The sequence below is a fragment of the Strongylocentrotus purpuratus genome, unplaced genomic scaffold, assembly GCF_000002235.5.
Source record: "Strongylocentrotus purpuratus isolate Spur 01 unplaced genomic scaffold, Spur_5.0 spur5_scaffold_21, whole genome shotgun sequence".
Classification (NCBI taxonomy): domain Eukaryota; kingdom Metazoa; phylum Echinodermata; class Echinoidea; order Camarodonta; family Strongylocentrotidae; genus Strongylocentrotus; species Strongylocentrotus purpuratus.
In genome coordinates, this window is record NW_022145607.1 from 946,483 (window position 1) to 962,566 (window position 16,084).

General features: G+C 37.5%; 2 protein-coding genes across 2 annotated transcripts; both read left to right on the forward strand.

Moving 5' to 3' along the window:
• The first annotated feature begins 932 nt into the window (after positions 1-932).
• LOC115928357 lies at positions 933-2,383 on the forward strand. Its single transcript, XM_030995542.1, has 2 exons — positions 933-1,252; positions 2,190-2,383. The coding sequence occupies exons 1-2, from the start codon at positions 942-944 to the stop codon at positions 2,299-2,301; spliced, it is 423 nt and encodes a 140-aa protein (XP_030851402.1). The 5' UTR covers positions 933-941; the 3' UTR covers positions 2,302-2,383.
• Positions 2,384-10,995: 8,612 nt separating this feature from the next.
• On the forward strand, positions 10,996-15,832 carry LOC105446592. The gene is made up of 3 exons (XM_030995544.1): positions 10,996-11,309; positions 11,761-11,862; positions 13,215-15,832. The coding sequence occupies exons 1-3, from the start codon at positions 11,014-11,016 to the stop codon at positions 13,228-13,230; spliced, it is 414 nt and encodes a 137-aa protein (XP_030851404.1). The 5' UTR covers positions 10,996-11,013; the 3' UTR covers positions 13,231-15,832.
• Positions 15,833-16,084: the final 252 nt, after the last annotated feature.

Below are 16,084 nucleotides of genomic sequence, written 5' to 3' on the forward strand. Positions count from 1 at the left end.
TGGCTCCCAACACTTTCAATTCAATTCAAATCATTTATTTCACAATTCCAACCTCAATTCAAACACTGTGTAAAAAAAAAAAGAGTCAAAGGGCAATAAAAAACTTTGTAAAACTACTACATTTCAATCAAACGATAAAGAAGATAAAAAACAGAACAAATATAATACATAATTCAGTATGAAGAGGGGCTTTAAAGAATACGAGGGCATTTGAGAAATATAATGACCCCCTCCCCCTTTTGTTGTTGTTGTTGATCTGATCTGCCACTGCATTACCAAGCCCTACAAATAATCATCTTTATTTGTTATAGCTTTATCTGCTTTATTGACATTAATTAAAACTTTCAATCGTTAGTCATTAACATTCAACTAAAGCGAAATGTTTTCCAAAGGGATTAAAAAGAAGAAAAAACCCCGAAATGTGACACTTGTAAAGGGATAGGAATAACATGTAACTCTATCATTAGTGAAAGAAAAGGCAGTACAAATTGCGTTAATAAATATAACCATATTCTTATTCTCAGATGTTATAATGCATTTGGGTGTTTAAATGAATTGTTATTTCATACAAATCATGTAAAACATGCATCATCATTTCGACAAGATCATAATGGCAATAGACCGCCGGGTGAGCCTCAAAATTCGTCAGTTTCGTGACCTCGGCTCGGCATCTACTTTCTAAATAGTGGATATTATTGAAGAATATATTTTGATATTATATTCACAACTCGTCAATCGAAAACGTTGCATATAAGCTCAAAAAGTGGAAAAAAGGTGCTTAAAATCTTTTTTTTTTTCACGGAGGTTGTCCAATCACTGTGCATGTATCAAGTAACGGTTACAGCGCCTCAAGCTTTTTAGCCAATCACAGGCAGTGTTGTGCACGTAGCACTGGCGCGCGCTATTTCGAGCTTCCGGTGTAGTATCATGTGTGTAGTATCATGTCGTCAACAACTGAAAGTTCTACGGATGATTCAGAGGAAAACACAGGTTTTTGCTGTATGCATACAATTTCGACTCACAGTAAGGTAATATCTTTTAGTGGCAAGAGTTACAGAAAATTCAAGGAATGTGTAGATCTTTGGAAGAACGTCAGTTTTGGGTTTGAACTAGAAAAAAAAGTTGCTGCGAATGCGGTCAACCTCAACTTCGACTCGTTCGAGCAGCAGACAGAGCAGGACTCGTCCGGCGCCTCGGGCGGAGGAGTGTACCATGGAGGTGTTCGAACTGCAACAAGTTCAACAAAGAAGAGGTACGTCATTCCGAAGAAATGATTGTAGATCTATTAGCTATTTTAGCATGTTTAGAATAACTCTGATCCTATTTATGTCTATTCAAAGGCCCTAACGTTACTACTAGAATCGAACAAAAGAGAGTCAAGACTAGACCGCTACTCAGGTAGTTTTAGTAATTTCTACTTTCTAAACAAATTCTGGGCTCTCGAAATTGAGGTTTAGCTAGCAAAAAAATTAACAAGTGGTTGACCAAGTCAAATTGGATACTGGTCAGGCTTGATTCTCTACTACAGTACAGTACAGGTCTTTATAATTAATTTGGGTGTTGATTGTCCACATATCGATTATTGTCTGAGAGTGAGAGTAAGAACAGCGTAGGTCTACTGGATAACTGGTGGGTTTTTTTTGGTGGGGGGGGGGGGGGCTACTGTCCCCCTAAATTTCCACACTCAAATTGGTTTATTTTTCTTCTTTTTCTTTGCATGTGGGAAAAAACTCTCTGCATAGTCCCCCACAATATTTGACACATGATTAAGTGCGCCACTTGTGTCGGAGAATGAGCCTTGCCCTTGCCCTGCCCCTGGTGATCTTTTTATTCATGATGAAAAATGTATTACATTACCGTGTGCCCTCCATGCCCTCCAAAAAAAGTATACACTTCATAAAAATATGCAACACCTCCTTATGTTTTTTAATAAGCAGTTCTGAATAATCTTCCACTGTCACTGATGTCCAGTCCGTTCACTTCCAGTTGGAGACAGTAACCAGTCAGCACATATATTTTTTCAATTTGATGAAATTATTTGATAATTATTTGCTAGATTTGACTCGTACTCTAGGTTTTGTATTGATGAATACTTCAGTCTGTCTGTCTCGTAGAACTACATGTATAGACCTATTATTTTTTAATAAATGATATTAAATGAGCCTTGCTTTTATTTATTTTCAATAAAGGTGTGTTCAACCAGGATACCATGCGGGCTGCTACAGGCACTTCTGCAACATTACAACAATCAAGCGAGCACAGATCAAGGCAAAGAAGAAACAAGGTACGCTACATATATAGCAATAGTGGGAAAATGTATTTTTATTATTAATAAAAGTTGTAAACAAATTGTTCTGTAAAGAATAAAATATATATAAACATATATATGTATTTAACAGTTGTGGGTGGTTATTAGTCAACTTCACATGCATGCTAAGATTCTCTTTCCATGCATGCCTTGATATCAGTATTTTCCCTGCATGGCATTGAATACATGTACATGTACATCAACATTTGTCTCCTGAAATTGAATGTATACCTTTAAACACTGGCCAGTTTTGTTCAGAATAATGAGTCGTATTTGAAAGAGAAAATGAGACAGACTCTAAGCTCTGACAACTTAAAGAGGTAGCAAATGGAAGTCTTACAGAATGCTTTAACATTTTGTATTGCATAAATGGAAAGTATTAGTAATGTGTTAATGCATATTTGCTTTTTACTTCGTTCCTTTCTTGTAGATCAGCAATATGCTTCAGAGCTTGAAGAGCCAGGAACCTCTCAGGATGAAGTATTCCTCCCGCCTCCTACACGCCTTCTACGATCAGATGTGGGTACCCCAACTACTGCGATTCCTGGTAGGAGACACGTTCTACCAGTTCAGTGCCTAATCTGTCAGCGCACAAAATATATCACAGAGCGTTCCTCGGAAAAGAGGAGAATTGAGCACCTTGTAAGATGCGAAACTAAAAAAGGGGGGCAACTGGTAGCAGCTGCTGAACTTCGTAAAGACCAGCGTATACTTTTGCAAGTCCGGGACAAGGACCTTGTTGCTGTTGAAGCAAGATACCATAAGTCTTGCTATATGTGGTACACTAAGGTTACACGTACACCTAAGTCATTTGATGTAGAGGAAAGTGTCCAGTTGTATGATAAGTCATATCCTGTATTTTGCATCATTGTTGAAGATAGGCTTATCAAGGGCAAGGAGATACTAAGGCTGACGAAGCTACTCAAGCTCTTCGTAAAGACCGTTCAGGAAGTTGAAGACAAAGATGCGTCTGCCTACAAGAGTGGGTATCTGAAGCGAAGACTACAGAAATCACACCCGATGTTAAATTTCAGCAGACCAACACGACAGTGTGAGAGCGAATTTGTATATGTGGACACGCTTGGAGTAGAAGATATGGTTGAAGATGTTGTTAGAGACATGTCAAGTGAGGAGAGCAGCGGGACAAGTGACACCAGTGATTTGCCAACATGTACACCAAGTGTTCAATCAGATTCTCTGAGAACTCTCTATCGTGCTGCTCAGGTTTTGAAAACCTCAATGGATGGGATTGAGATGAATTCACCATGGCCTCCAACCTCGGCTAATTTGAGCTTGGAAAAAGCAAGAGAAGTAATCCCACTGCAACTTTTTAACTTCCTTGCGTGGAGTACAGGACTTAGTGACAATCCAACATTGACTCAGAATGTTGATGTTTCTGATGAAGAGGAAAGGAGGCTTCTGTCCATATCTCAGGACATGGTGTACTTGAAGTCAAAGGCTCGTGTTCTCATGCCGAAGCATTCTTCCTTGGCCATGGCAGTGCGACATCTTACTGGTTCTGCAAAACTTATAGGTATTCTGAATGGCTTAGGGCACTGCATATCAACCACTACTGTCTTGGAGCATGATACGGCTCTTGCCAAACGTCAGCTTGTTCTCGGAAATCAGCTTCTACCAGCTGGAACACAGCCAATCTTCACAACACTTGTCTTCGATAACAATGACTTTGGAGAAGAGACAGTCTCAGGAAAGGGAACTACACATAATACCAATGGCATTATTATCCAAAGGCCAACAGTGAGTGATAACGGCTGTGTTGCTCCATCCATCAATCTGCCCAAATCTCGTGAGACTTCGTTTGAGGCTCCAGTTACTGACATCAAGAAATACTTTGGGAGCAAGAAGAAAGGGCCTGAACCATTCGGTGGAGATGTTTCTCTCGACGCAGAGCAGTATGCAGCTGCACAGGTGCATCCACGCAACCTAGATCTGTCATATATCCTGATGAAATGTGCAAATATTTCAGATAAGCTTCTTCCAAGCTGGACTGGCTTCAATGTCATGCTGGATAAGACTGTTCCACCCAAATCAACAGTTGGGTACCTACCAATAATAGACGCCAGCCCTACAGAATATGACACAGTCTACACAATCATGGAGAGAAGTCTTGAAATAGCAGACAGTCTTGGACAGAAGGAAGTGGTAGTTGTCTTTGACCAGGCAATTTACGCAAAAGCCCAACAAATCCGATGGAGAAACAAAACATTCCTCGATCGCATTATCATCCGCCTTGGTGCATTTCATACCACTCTTGCGATGTTAGCATGCATCGGCAAGAGATTCCGTGATGCTGGATTGGAGAACATCATGATAGAATCTGGAATTGTGGCCCAAGGTTCGATAAATGGTGTCATGAATGGCCACCATTACAATCGCAGTATTCGTGCACACAAGTGCGTAATGGAAGCAATGCAGCGCATTCGTTGGGAGTTATACCTGAATACACTATCTGCTGGGGAGCGAGAAGTAGTGGAAGATACCATGCAGGAGCTTCTCCAATCTTTTCCAGGACCAGCATTTGAGGAGAACGTGAAGTCTGACCGATTTTGTAACATTGCTGACTTGTACCAGAAGTTTGTCTCGGATCAAAGTGCCAAGGAACCAACATTTGCTGTGTGGTCTTCATACATTGAGATGGTGGAGAGTTTGCTGCTCTTGGTGCGTGCAACAAGGGAAGGAGATTGGAATTTGCACCTGTCTTCTATAAGAAGCTTTCTCCCTTGGTTCTTTGCCTACAATCACACTAACTATGCTAGATACCTCCCAGCATATTGGATTGAAATGTGCCAGCTACCAAGCAGCCATCCTTCTGTTTATCAAGCCCTTGCACAAGGAGATTTTGCAGTCCAACGTCAGAATGATTATGGTTTCTCTCAAGTTGCTTGTGACCAAACTATCGAGCAAACCTGCAACAGGGACACGAAGACAAAGGGAGGAATGGTCGGATTCACAACCAACAAGAGAGCTGTTTCCCGTTGGATCTTGTCCCAGCATGAGAGAAGTGCCATAAGCAAAGAATGTGAGAACATGGCAGGTAGGGATGAGAGATCCCACATCAAAAGAGAAGTACAACAGGCACATATGGGGAAAAGTGAGAAGGATGTTTGTGCCATCATAGAGACCATTGAATCCATGGTTAATCCCTTTGAAGAGGGCGATGAACAGCTTCTTCACATTGCATCTGGAGCTGTTGCTTCATCTGACGTAACAAGTGACTATTTGGAGGCTCATGAGAGGGGAGATGTGGCATTCACAACTTATTGTAAGGAACGCTTACAAGGAGAAGGGGATATGTTTGCTGTCCTCAAGAAACAGAAGACCAAGACGTTTGCATCAATGAGTAAATCTTCCAAGTCCAAGGTGAAAGATAAAGAGGTTATCATAAAGGCTGACAGAAATCTCTTCCAAAGATTGATGATCATCGCTGGGGCACGGAAGCTGGACATCAAACATATGCTAACACACAATCTTGGTCCACTGCCTTTGTCTCTGGCAAATGTTGACGGCACACTTAACAAGACAATGAAGGCAAACCTTATGCATTTCATCGAGGACTCTGTTAAGCCATCACCTGTCACTGAAGGGGTTCCTCATGGAAGTACATGGATCATTGATGGAATGGCCTTGCTACAGGAACTTCCCCATCAGAAAGTACCGTCAACCTTTGGATTGCTTGCCGATTACCTGCTAACAGAATTGGTGAAGATTGCCAAATCTGTTCACAGTGATGTAGTGCATTTTGTCGTTGATACATATCGGCAACTTAGTATCAAGAGTGGAGAAAGAGGACGACGAGCTGCTGCTGGAAGCCAAGTAACAAAGATTTATTCAGAAGAGCAGAAAGTCCCACAACAGTGGAAGAAGTTCCTGTCGTGTAATGACAACAAAGTGGCACTAATACAGTTTCTCTTTAAGACCTGGAGTCGACGTCCATCTCATGTTCTAATGGGTGTTTGCATTGTGTTAGCACATGATGACAAGTGCCATTCTCTTTGTGATCTTGAAGGAGAAATGGAGGTGAAAGCTGTACAGGAGCTGGAGTGCAATCACGAAGAGGCAGACACAAGACTTTTTCTTCACTGCCAGTATGCTGCCAGCCGTCTTCCCTCAGCAAGCACATCAGACACAAGCTCTTCCTCTGCTGTTGTCATCAAGAGTCCAGACACAGATGTCTTCGTAATCGGTATTGCTAAAGCGAAGGAAATCAACTCAACTATACTCATGTACACTGGTAGAGGTAGCAACAAGCGCACCATCAACTTGACCGCTATTCACACTCATCTAGGGCAGAGTATGAGTGATGCTCTCATTGGCCTTCATTGTTCCACAGGGTGTGATTCCGTTAGTTCCTTTTATGGAAAATCGAAGAAGAGAGCAATGCAACTTGTGATGGACAGTGACAGCTTGCAGGAAACATTCAGGAAAATTGGCAGTTCTTTTACTGTTGAGGCCAATGTTTTTCATGAAATGGAAGTGTTTGTATGTAAGCTCTATGGACAAAGCTGTTCCGACGTTAACGTAGCTCGACACAATCTTTTTCTCATGGCTACTAAGGCCGAGTCTAGTATGCCTCCAACAAGTGATGCTTTGCGGAAGCATGTGCTAAGATCCAATTATCAGGCTGCCGTCCACACCAGATGTCTGGAGCAGTTTCCAGACATTCCTAGTCCAGATGGACATGGATGGAAGGTAAATGTCACAGAGCTAGAAGTAGTGTGGGGGGATCTCCCAGCAGCCCCAAAAGCTCTGCTCGAACTAACTCACTGTGGCTGCAGAAAGACAAGTTGTGTCGAGCAGCAAAAGACTCGTTGTTCCTGCAGGCAGCACAATATTCCATGCACAGATCTCTGTAAATGTGTTGCCTGCAAAAACTCTGCCAAAGTAGACAGTAGTGGTGATGAGGATGACGAAGACTCTGATCACTGATCAGTTTGAATCTATTTAAGATACTTGTTCAGAATTATCTTTTTGTAACTCTGGGATTTTACTTGTGCATCCTTGTATATACATGTTATCTTTGAGAAGGTGTTTGCATGCAATCGCTGCTAGTTAATATCTCTGTACCAGAGTTTTTTGTGTGCATGTATAGAGTTGTGATTAAATTGTATAGTTTTTACCAAAAGTTTGATCATAATTATGGAAAATGTGTGATTCTCCAAAATTTCTATGGATTTTTTTCTGTTCATTTTCCTTCAAATTAATTACGATAGGCAGAATTACACCACAAACTTTATCGAGGTTCTGTTACTTGAAAATCTTTGTCAACATTTATTTTTCATTTCCGACTAGAAGTGTTATCATAAATATCAAGTCCAGTATCGCGATTGTTTGCATTTTGTACATTATTTCATTGCAAAAATTTCACCAGCACGTACATGTTTCTACACATGAAGAAATACATGTACATGTATAGTTTATTTAGCCATGACTCTAACTTCCAAAGAAAATAATGACAATTGGAAGACTCGTAAATTGGAAATATTTAACTCATTGTATGTCACATTACTTGTAAATGTTGAGCCTTTTTTTGGAAATTCAATGTAAACACTTTTCTTGGGATGCTCTATTTTGCCAATTTCCGCCAGATTTGATAAAGCAGAGAATTTTTATGAAATGGCATTTGGACAAATGTATGTATGTATGCTGGAAATTTTAAAGAACATGATTTAAATATATAATTAGACTGAAGAAGAATAGCAGAGGCTGCGACCCTGTCATCCATGAAAGTTTGTATTTTATTTACAATGTGTTTATTATGCTAAAACATTCATACATGAAGTAATGCTTTTTGATCAATTGCTTGAAAGAATGTTTGTTATTGAAAATATTACATGTAAATGTTGAGCCTTTTTTGGAAATTCAATGTAAAGACCTTTCTTGCGATGCTCTATTTTGCCAATTTCTGCCAGATTTGATAAAGCAGAGAATATTCATGAAATGGCATTTGGACAAATGTATGAGATTATCTGCTGGAAATTGTAAAGGACATGATTTTAATATACATGTTCATGTATATATTAGACCGATGAAGAATATCAGAGGCTGCGACCCTGTCATTCATGAAATTTTTAATTTTGTTATTACAATGTATATTTTATGTGTATTTTTTGCTAAAACATTCACACATGTAGTAACGCTTTTTGACCAATCGTTTGAAAGAATGTTTGTTATTGAAAATATTACTTGTAAGTGTTAAGCCTTTTTTGGAACATTCAATGTAAAGACCTTTCTTGCGATGCTCTATTTTGCCAATTTCTGCCAGATTCGATAAAGCAGAGAATATTCATGAAATGGCATTTGGACAAATGTATGAGATTATCTGCTGGAAATTTTAAAGAACATGATTTTAATATATAATTAGACTGAAGAAGAATAGCAGAGGCTGCGACCCTGTCATCCATGAATATATTTTGTATTTACAATGTATATTTTATGTTTTTTTTGCTGAAACATACATACCTGTACATGTCGTAACGCTTTTCAAGCAATCGCTTGAAAGAATGTTTGTTATTGAAAATATTACTTGTAAATGTTGAGCCTTTTTTGGAACATTCAATGTAAAGACCTTTCTTGCGATGCTCTATTTTGCCAATTTCTGCCAGATTCGATAAAGCAGAGAATATTCATGAAATGGCATTTGGTCAAATGTATGAAATTATCTGCTAGAAATTTTAAAGAACATGATTTTAGTATATATATTAGACTGAAGAAGAATAGCAGAGGCTGCGACCCTGTCATCCATGAATATATTTTGTGTTTACAATGTATATTTTATGTGTATTTTGCTGAAACATACATACATGTCGTAACACTTTTTCGAGCAATCGCTTGAAAGAATGTTTGTTATTGAAAATATTTTAATGTGAATTGACAATGTGTTGTATAACTGATGATGAATCATTCTCTACATCAACCCGAAGAGCAGTATCCATGTAGTCAAGCAGGCTTACATGTAATTATTATTATTGACCATGTATTTTGAGAATGAGATAGTAATATGTCATATATTTGATGTGAAACCAGATTATACTTGGTCAAACATACCTTACAAACTTTGTTTTAAATTATGATTTATTTTATTTAAAGATATGCCATTCTCTGAAATATATATATATATATATATTTAATGTAATGAAATAGAAAGAGATAGAAGTGGGAAAGAGTGAGAGGGGAGAGGGATTGGGAAAGAGTGAGAGGGAAGAGGGATTGGGAAAGAGAGAGGGGTGAAGGAAAGTAGAGAAAGGGAGGGAATATGAGGAAGAGAGAGAGAGGAGGTGAGGAAAGAGAGAAGGGGTGAGGAAAGAGAGAAGGGGATAGGAAAAGAAAGGTGAACGAGAAAAGAGGAAGAAAGGGACGAAGAGAGAAAGAGTGCTTAGAGGGGATATGAAAAGAAAGAGGGGAAAGGGAAGGAATGAGGAAAGATAGGGGTGAGGAAATGGGAATATTAATTTGGACTGCACTGCAGCTTTGCTCTATATCAATACAAGTCATTTCCCTATAGCATAACACACAGCTGTCTCAGACAGGACCCAAGAGGGCGTTTGTCATATTTATTAAAAATTGATTTGGACATTATTAATTTGTGTGCAGTTTTTTCTACTGACGAGTTGCACCATCATCTTCAGTATATTTTTCTACATATTAGAGGTCATTTTCAAGTAGATGCCGAGGATGGGTCACAAAACACAAAAACTAAGGCACTTTTGAGGGTTCACCCGGCGGTCTACAAGGAGCCAAAAGGTGTTTAATACACCCATTTAATGTCTTGTTTCGCCTATATTTTTCTTCAATGGGGGACACGGCCACTTCGCCCGCCTTCCTCACGATATGCCTATGCATTATAACACCTACAAATAAGAATCTGTTGGGACGAAACATTACTTCAAACGCTCAATTATATGGTGGTATATTAGTACCTGTGGACATGTTTCATATTAAATATCTGTTAATCCTGCAGTAAAATTTGACATCGGACATTCCTAAATGGCCCACTGTGCATCACAATTCAAGTACTATGATTAATTAACTCTTACTATATACATCGACAAAGGTTTAATGTACTAATCATGATATAACATTTGATTTTTTAAAAATCATTTTCAAAATTACTATTTCAGACTCTTATACATGTATGGCATGCCAGTTACATTTTATTGGAATATTGCATATACGGAGTACGAAATACTTGCATTTCATTTAACTGATTGTAAATTATTTAGAAGGTGTTCATCCTAATGTACGGCTAATTAGACTGGTCTTCGTTTCATTGAATCTATAAACTGTACTTGCCTTTAACATATTTCTATTGGGAAATTATGAATGATAAACATGTACAATAGTTGTAGTGCATGAAAGCAAACAAAAATTCTTATAACTTTGACTATCATGCAACTTATATTTGCATTTGCAAAAGCTTTGTCTAATTTGTTTGGCTCATGTCTTTTTGAAATCATTGTATATATTCTACAATACCCATGAGGCTAGCATAATCAATTTTTTTACGATTTGGGTTGCTTTTTACATGAAACATTACATATTTACCAACAATCGAACATACTACATGTGCTAGTGCACTTTGATTTCCTTTTTGTTATGTACATGATCACGGCCAGAGTTGTACCACGAGCCCCACCCTGACTGAGCTGACAGTGGATAGTAACACACTAAAAGGATGGCAGGATTCGATGTTTGATAGTGCGAAGAGGGTCACTATACAGGTATGGAGCAAGATCAACTATGACGTCATCCAGAGGATCCATCTACCAGGAGCAACAGAACTCACAATTCAAACACATGAGTTTGAACGTCGACCGGCTGGTTTGCATGAGGAGCCCACTTCACTACCCAATGCCATCCTGATGATCTCCCCTCAGCTCGTCAAGGTGACATTCAGGGATCTTAACATTGGTAACAGTAAGATGGAACTAATCTTACAAGCTTTCAGTTCACCACACAACCTCAAACATCTGAAGATTATCAGGTGAGACATTAGGTCATTTTGTTAAAAGAGCACTTTGATATGTTTCATTTCTTTAACCCCCCCCCCTCTCTCTCTCTCGTTCTCTCTCCCATCATTTTTCCTTTCCATAATACGCTCAGTCCCCCCCCCCCCCCGAAAAAAGTGTACACTATTTATATTAAGAATTTTCAAATTAAAAAAATAAATAGTACTTATCTTTCATATCTCAAAATAAACATAAATTTTTCCTCTTTAAGATGATTTGCAATTGGTTTCATACCATTCGCCCCATGAGTGAGATTAGTCATTTAACAATAGTCTATCGTGAAAGAAAATCGTAAAAATGGGGGTATTTGGTCTTTCAAATGTTGATGAGCATTTCCATCTTGTAGAATCACATTAAAACAATTACAAAAATCACTAGGAGCACGAAAGGAAAAATGCTGTATTCTGTCTATTTTGATACTGGTAGATTCATACGATGCGGTTCAGATGAGGGCGTGGATGATGTCATAATTGCTTGCAATAAAGATCAGGTCATGGAGGTGGAGGTGGAGCATGGCAAACCACGTGGGTAAGTCCTTCAAACTCTTACTTCCAGGCTTGCAGTGCTCTTTAAGGTACTACATGTCCCATTTGCATGTCAAACAAATGCAAAGGTTGAATTCCAATGGCATTTGAAAGACAATACTTATTAAAGACTTCCCTCAAAAAGAAAAGGTTTGAAAATGGCGTTTTGTGGGAAAATAACGACTATTAGTTGTCGAATCGACATAAGTGAATGCAATCACCTAAGTAATAGTCTGATTTTCAGACCCTGGTTGTAGAAGTATCCTTTCACATTAACAAAACGCTATAATAGACATACAAGTGTTAGTTACTGTGTTTAATTGTTTATCTCTGTTTTCATCGAGAATGAAAGGAACTGACATTATGTACCCCTCATATACAAATTACCTCAGAAAGAGCCCTCTCTATTCAGCCTCAAAACTTGTCAATAACCTACCGGCAAACATCCGATTAAAAATAGCCTGGCAACATTCGCACGTCTTATATCTCTCTCTTAAACAATACACCCCTCCATTGTTTCTGTTATCCAAGTAATTTTGTATTCATTTTGTTTGTTTTCATCTTAGTATGTTGTTATGATAATTTTTTGTGATTTCTTTTGTATAAAATTGTTGTATTCGTTTACTTGTTGTGTTCAATTGTTGTTCACGGCCTTGATAAAAAGCATCTTCTAGCTGATAGCAGGCTTTTTAACCGTGATTAAATAAATAGAATACAAAAAAAATACAAAAAAAATAGTCTCACATCAATTAATCTGGGCAAAATGTAACAAAGAGTTGACAAATGGCGTGCATGTAAATTAATATTCCTTTGGAAATGTGTAGTCATAAATGTTCAAGGGTGCCTATTGCATAATTGGCTTAGGTTACTGGATTAGCGAAGTGATAAACTAAAGTTATTTATACCATTTTTCATATTACATGTTGGCTTATTTCTTTAGATTATTCGCGCATATTTGTATTAAGACGTTTTCAACGTATTCATTATCACTGATTAACAGATTTTTCCCGTTTACATGTTGTAAAAGAAAATAAATTCAAAATTAAATTAGTAAGGATGATTCTGTTTGACGTAAAGCTGTGTGATATTCAATCTCTCTTCATTGCCCTCCGTTTACTGCTCTATATGATTATTTTTTAATGTAGCGCTGTTTGTATGTTGATGCACACATTTACACTTCTCTCTCTCTCTTTCTCTCTCTCTTTCTCTCTCTTTTTCTCTCTCTCTCTCTCTCTCTCTCTCTCTCTCGGCTTTCTCTCTCTCCCTCTCTCTCTCTCGGCTTTCTCTCTCTCTCACACTCTTTCTCTCTCTCTCCCCTCTCTCTCTCTCTCTCTCTCTCTCTCTCCATCGCTATAGTCTTAACTTTGCTTAATCATAGAAGTGGCACCACACTCGATCTGACGAATCAGACGGAGCAGACAACCTTTGCACACGAACAGGAAATATGGGCGGAAATGAAAAGTGCCTCAAACACATCATCAGATTTTTTTCTTTGGCAATTTTCATGCAATCGACTTTAATATTCATCCACTGAATCACGTTGACATTCATATGATTTAGACGGATGTGTATGCTTTACATCGGTATTGCAGCTTTCGTTAATTTGTTTAAGAAATTGTGATTTTGATTTCCCTTCAAAATGTCACTCTCAGTGTTCATTCATTTAATATACACAGGCAATATACTTTAAAGGGTGTTAGGCCTACTTGGATTAACACGGTGGAAATCTCAAAACTTGTAAAAGGGCCAAAATGTTGTAAAATATCATTGTTATTGTTTTTTTTAATACAGTAATATTTCTTTTCGAATTTGAATTGTTCAACTGGCAGTGCTTTACACGCCATATTTGCTATGTAGGTTTCAAACAAGGGCAGGAGTTTTAGGGTAAACCTTTTGGAGTAGTATCCACAGATAGGAAATGAAGGAATGTATCTAGTCATGTAGGCCTACATCGCCCTTCCAAAAAGGCCAATGAAGACCCTTTTAATTCACAAATAAAGCAATCTATATTTGTTTTATCCAATATCTCTTGTATATGAACTGTTGCATGTATCACATAAAAGGTTTCTTATGATTTTTGATTTTCATTTTGAAAGGGAAAACAATCTTGTCTGATATATTTGAGTTGCTCATTTTGTCTGTTGATAATTTGTAAATAACGTATCCAAATTGTATGTGCCCATACGAAGGAGGGTCTTTGCAACGCAAGTTATAAATTACTGACTAACTATAAATTAAGGCTGTATAAATGCATAAGAATTTGAAATATCCAATCAGCTATTTTTCTACAAGTTCATCTAGTGATTGTACACTATTACATGTAATGCAAGAACATTATTAAGAGTAAATCATGTGGCATTCAGCTTAACATTTTTGATATATTTCTGTATTTATGTAACTAATTGTTTATTGTATAGCGCACTGATATCACTAGTAATAGTAGTAGTAGTCGTTGCTTTTGTTGTTATTGTTGTGGTATTGTTGATGATGTGGTTGTTGCGGCGGTGTTACTATATAGTATTTGTATTAATTAGCATGATCTATTCCGTTGGGTATCAGCAAAATATTGTTAACTAGCGCCAAATATTGTTTACTGAAATTGAGTATTTTGTATATATTGATTAGATTATAAAGAATGGCGTACGTCGTTTATTTACAATTTAGTTCTATTTTGTTGCACGCATGACTAACTAACTATATATATATATATATTAGAAACCATTATCTTGAATTTAAACGTGATGAATTTTATTCATCCTCATTTATGTATTGTGATATAAAGTGACAAGAATGTTTGCATGACAATTTGAACGTAAATAATATAATGTGCCTTAAATTTGTTTACTGTATGTATCTATCTTTTCGTTTATTGCGTATATATGTTCCAATGTATATGTAGTTAGGTGTATTTCAATGAGCATGGCTATATTTGTTGTTGACATTAGTTTTCAGAATCCAATAATATTCTGCATTACCATGTACAGCGCAAAGGGATTTAACCGGCAGTATAATGCGCTGTATAAATATTTCCTTCTCTCTCTCAACCCTCTCTCTCTCTCTCTCACATGGTGCACCCGCAAGCCTACTGTATAAATATTTCCTTATTGTTATGTTGTTTAATGAAACCCCTACTGATCCAATAATTATATGATTTTGAACTTAGAAGTAGTCAGACGTTTGTCCACATCATTGAAATAAAATTAATTATACAAATGTTTAATTCAATTATTGTTACTCCAGTCTCTAATTCAGATATATAGGCCTATATAACCCCCTTCTCTATAGCTGTCTCTCTTTCTCTCTCCTCATTGTCGAGTTTTATCAATCATGAACCAGCGCAATTAACGTTCTTTTTTTAATTTACGGAATTTCCTTGCTTCTTTTTCCATCATTATCATAGAGGTGTCGTAGTCGAGTGGTTTCATCACTTGACTGGAAATGTATAAACATCTTGTGTTCGAGGCCCTGTACGACACTCATATCAATGAGCAAGGCATTTAATCTACATTACTCCTCCCCACCCAGGTGTTTTAAAATAGGTACCCGGTGAGGATGTAATAGTTAATGTGATTGGAATAGCATACTATGTACATTCACGTGAACAGTCGTCGCGCCGACTCGTGTTATGCTCTGTAGCTCATGGGATTTACCCCTGTATCCCACTGACTGTAGGTCATGTCTTATTCATTATCCCCATCGATCTTAAATCGATTGTTGTGGTATGCCTACATGTAATCTCTACAAGTTCTTGTTTGCATTCCTGATTATTTTAGTTTAAAACAATTTTGCTCACTACTCTGTTGTATGTTGTTACTGGATTTCTTTTCTTTATAAGGTAGACTAACTTGAATGTTGTTGGATGCGATCAGGTAAACGACTCACGTCTGCAAAGTGTAGAACATACCGCTATCTGAAATCCTTCATTCCCTTTTCCATGAGTGCGTGTAACAGCTCACATTGAATAACGATAATAATTGTATTTTTATTTATTTATTTATTCATTTCCTCTCATAGGGTGGATGGCCCTTTCAGCACAGCTGATTTTCAAAGGGGTCCACAAACATAAAAATAACAATAAATATACAGTGAATTATACAATAATATGTAAAACGTTGCAAATGCAAGAAGTAAGGCAATGAATATATACATGTATAGTCAAACAAATAAATATCTAACAGATTAAAGTACAAAACAAACAAGCAATAAGACAGTTGATTGCAGATATT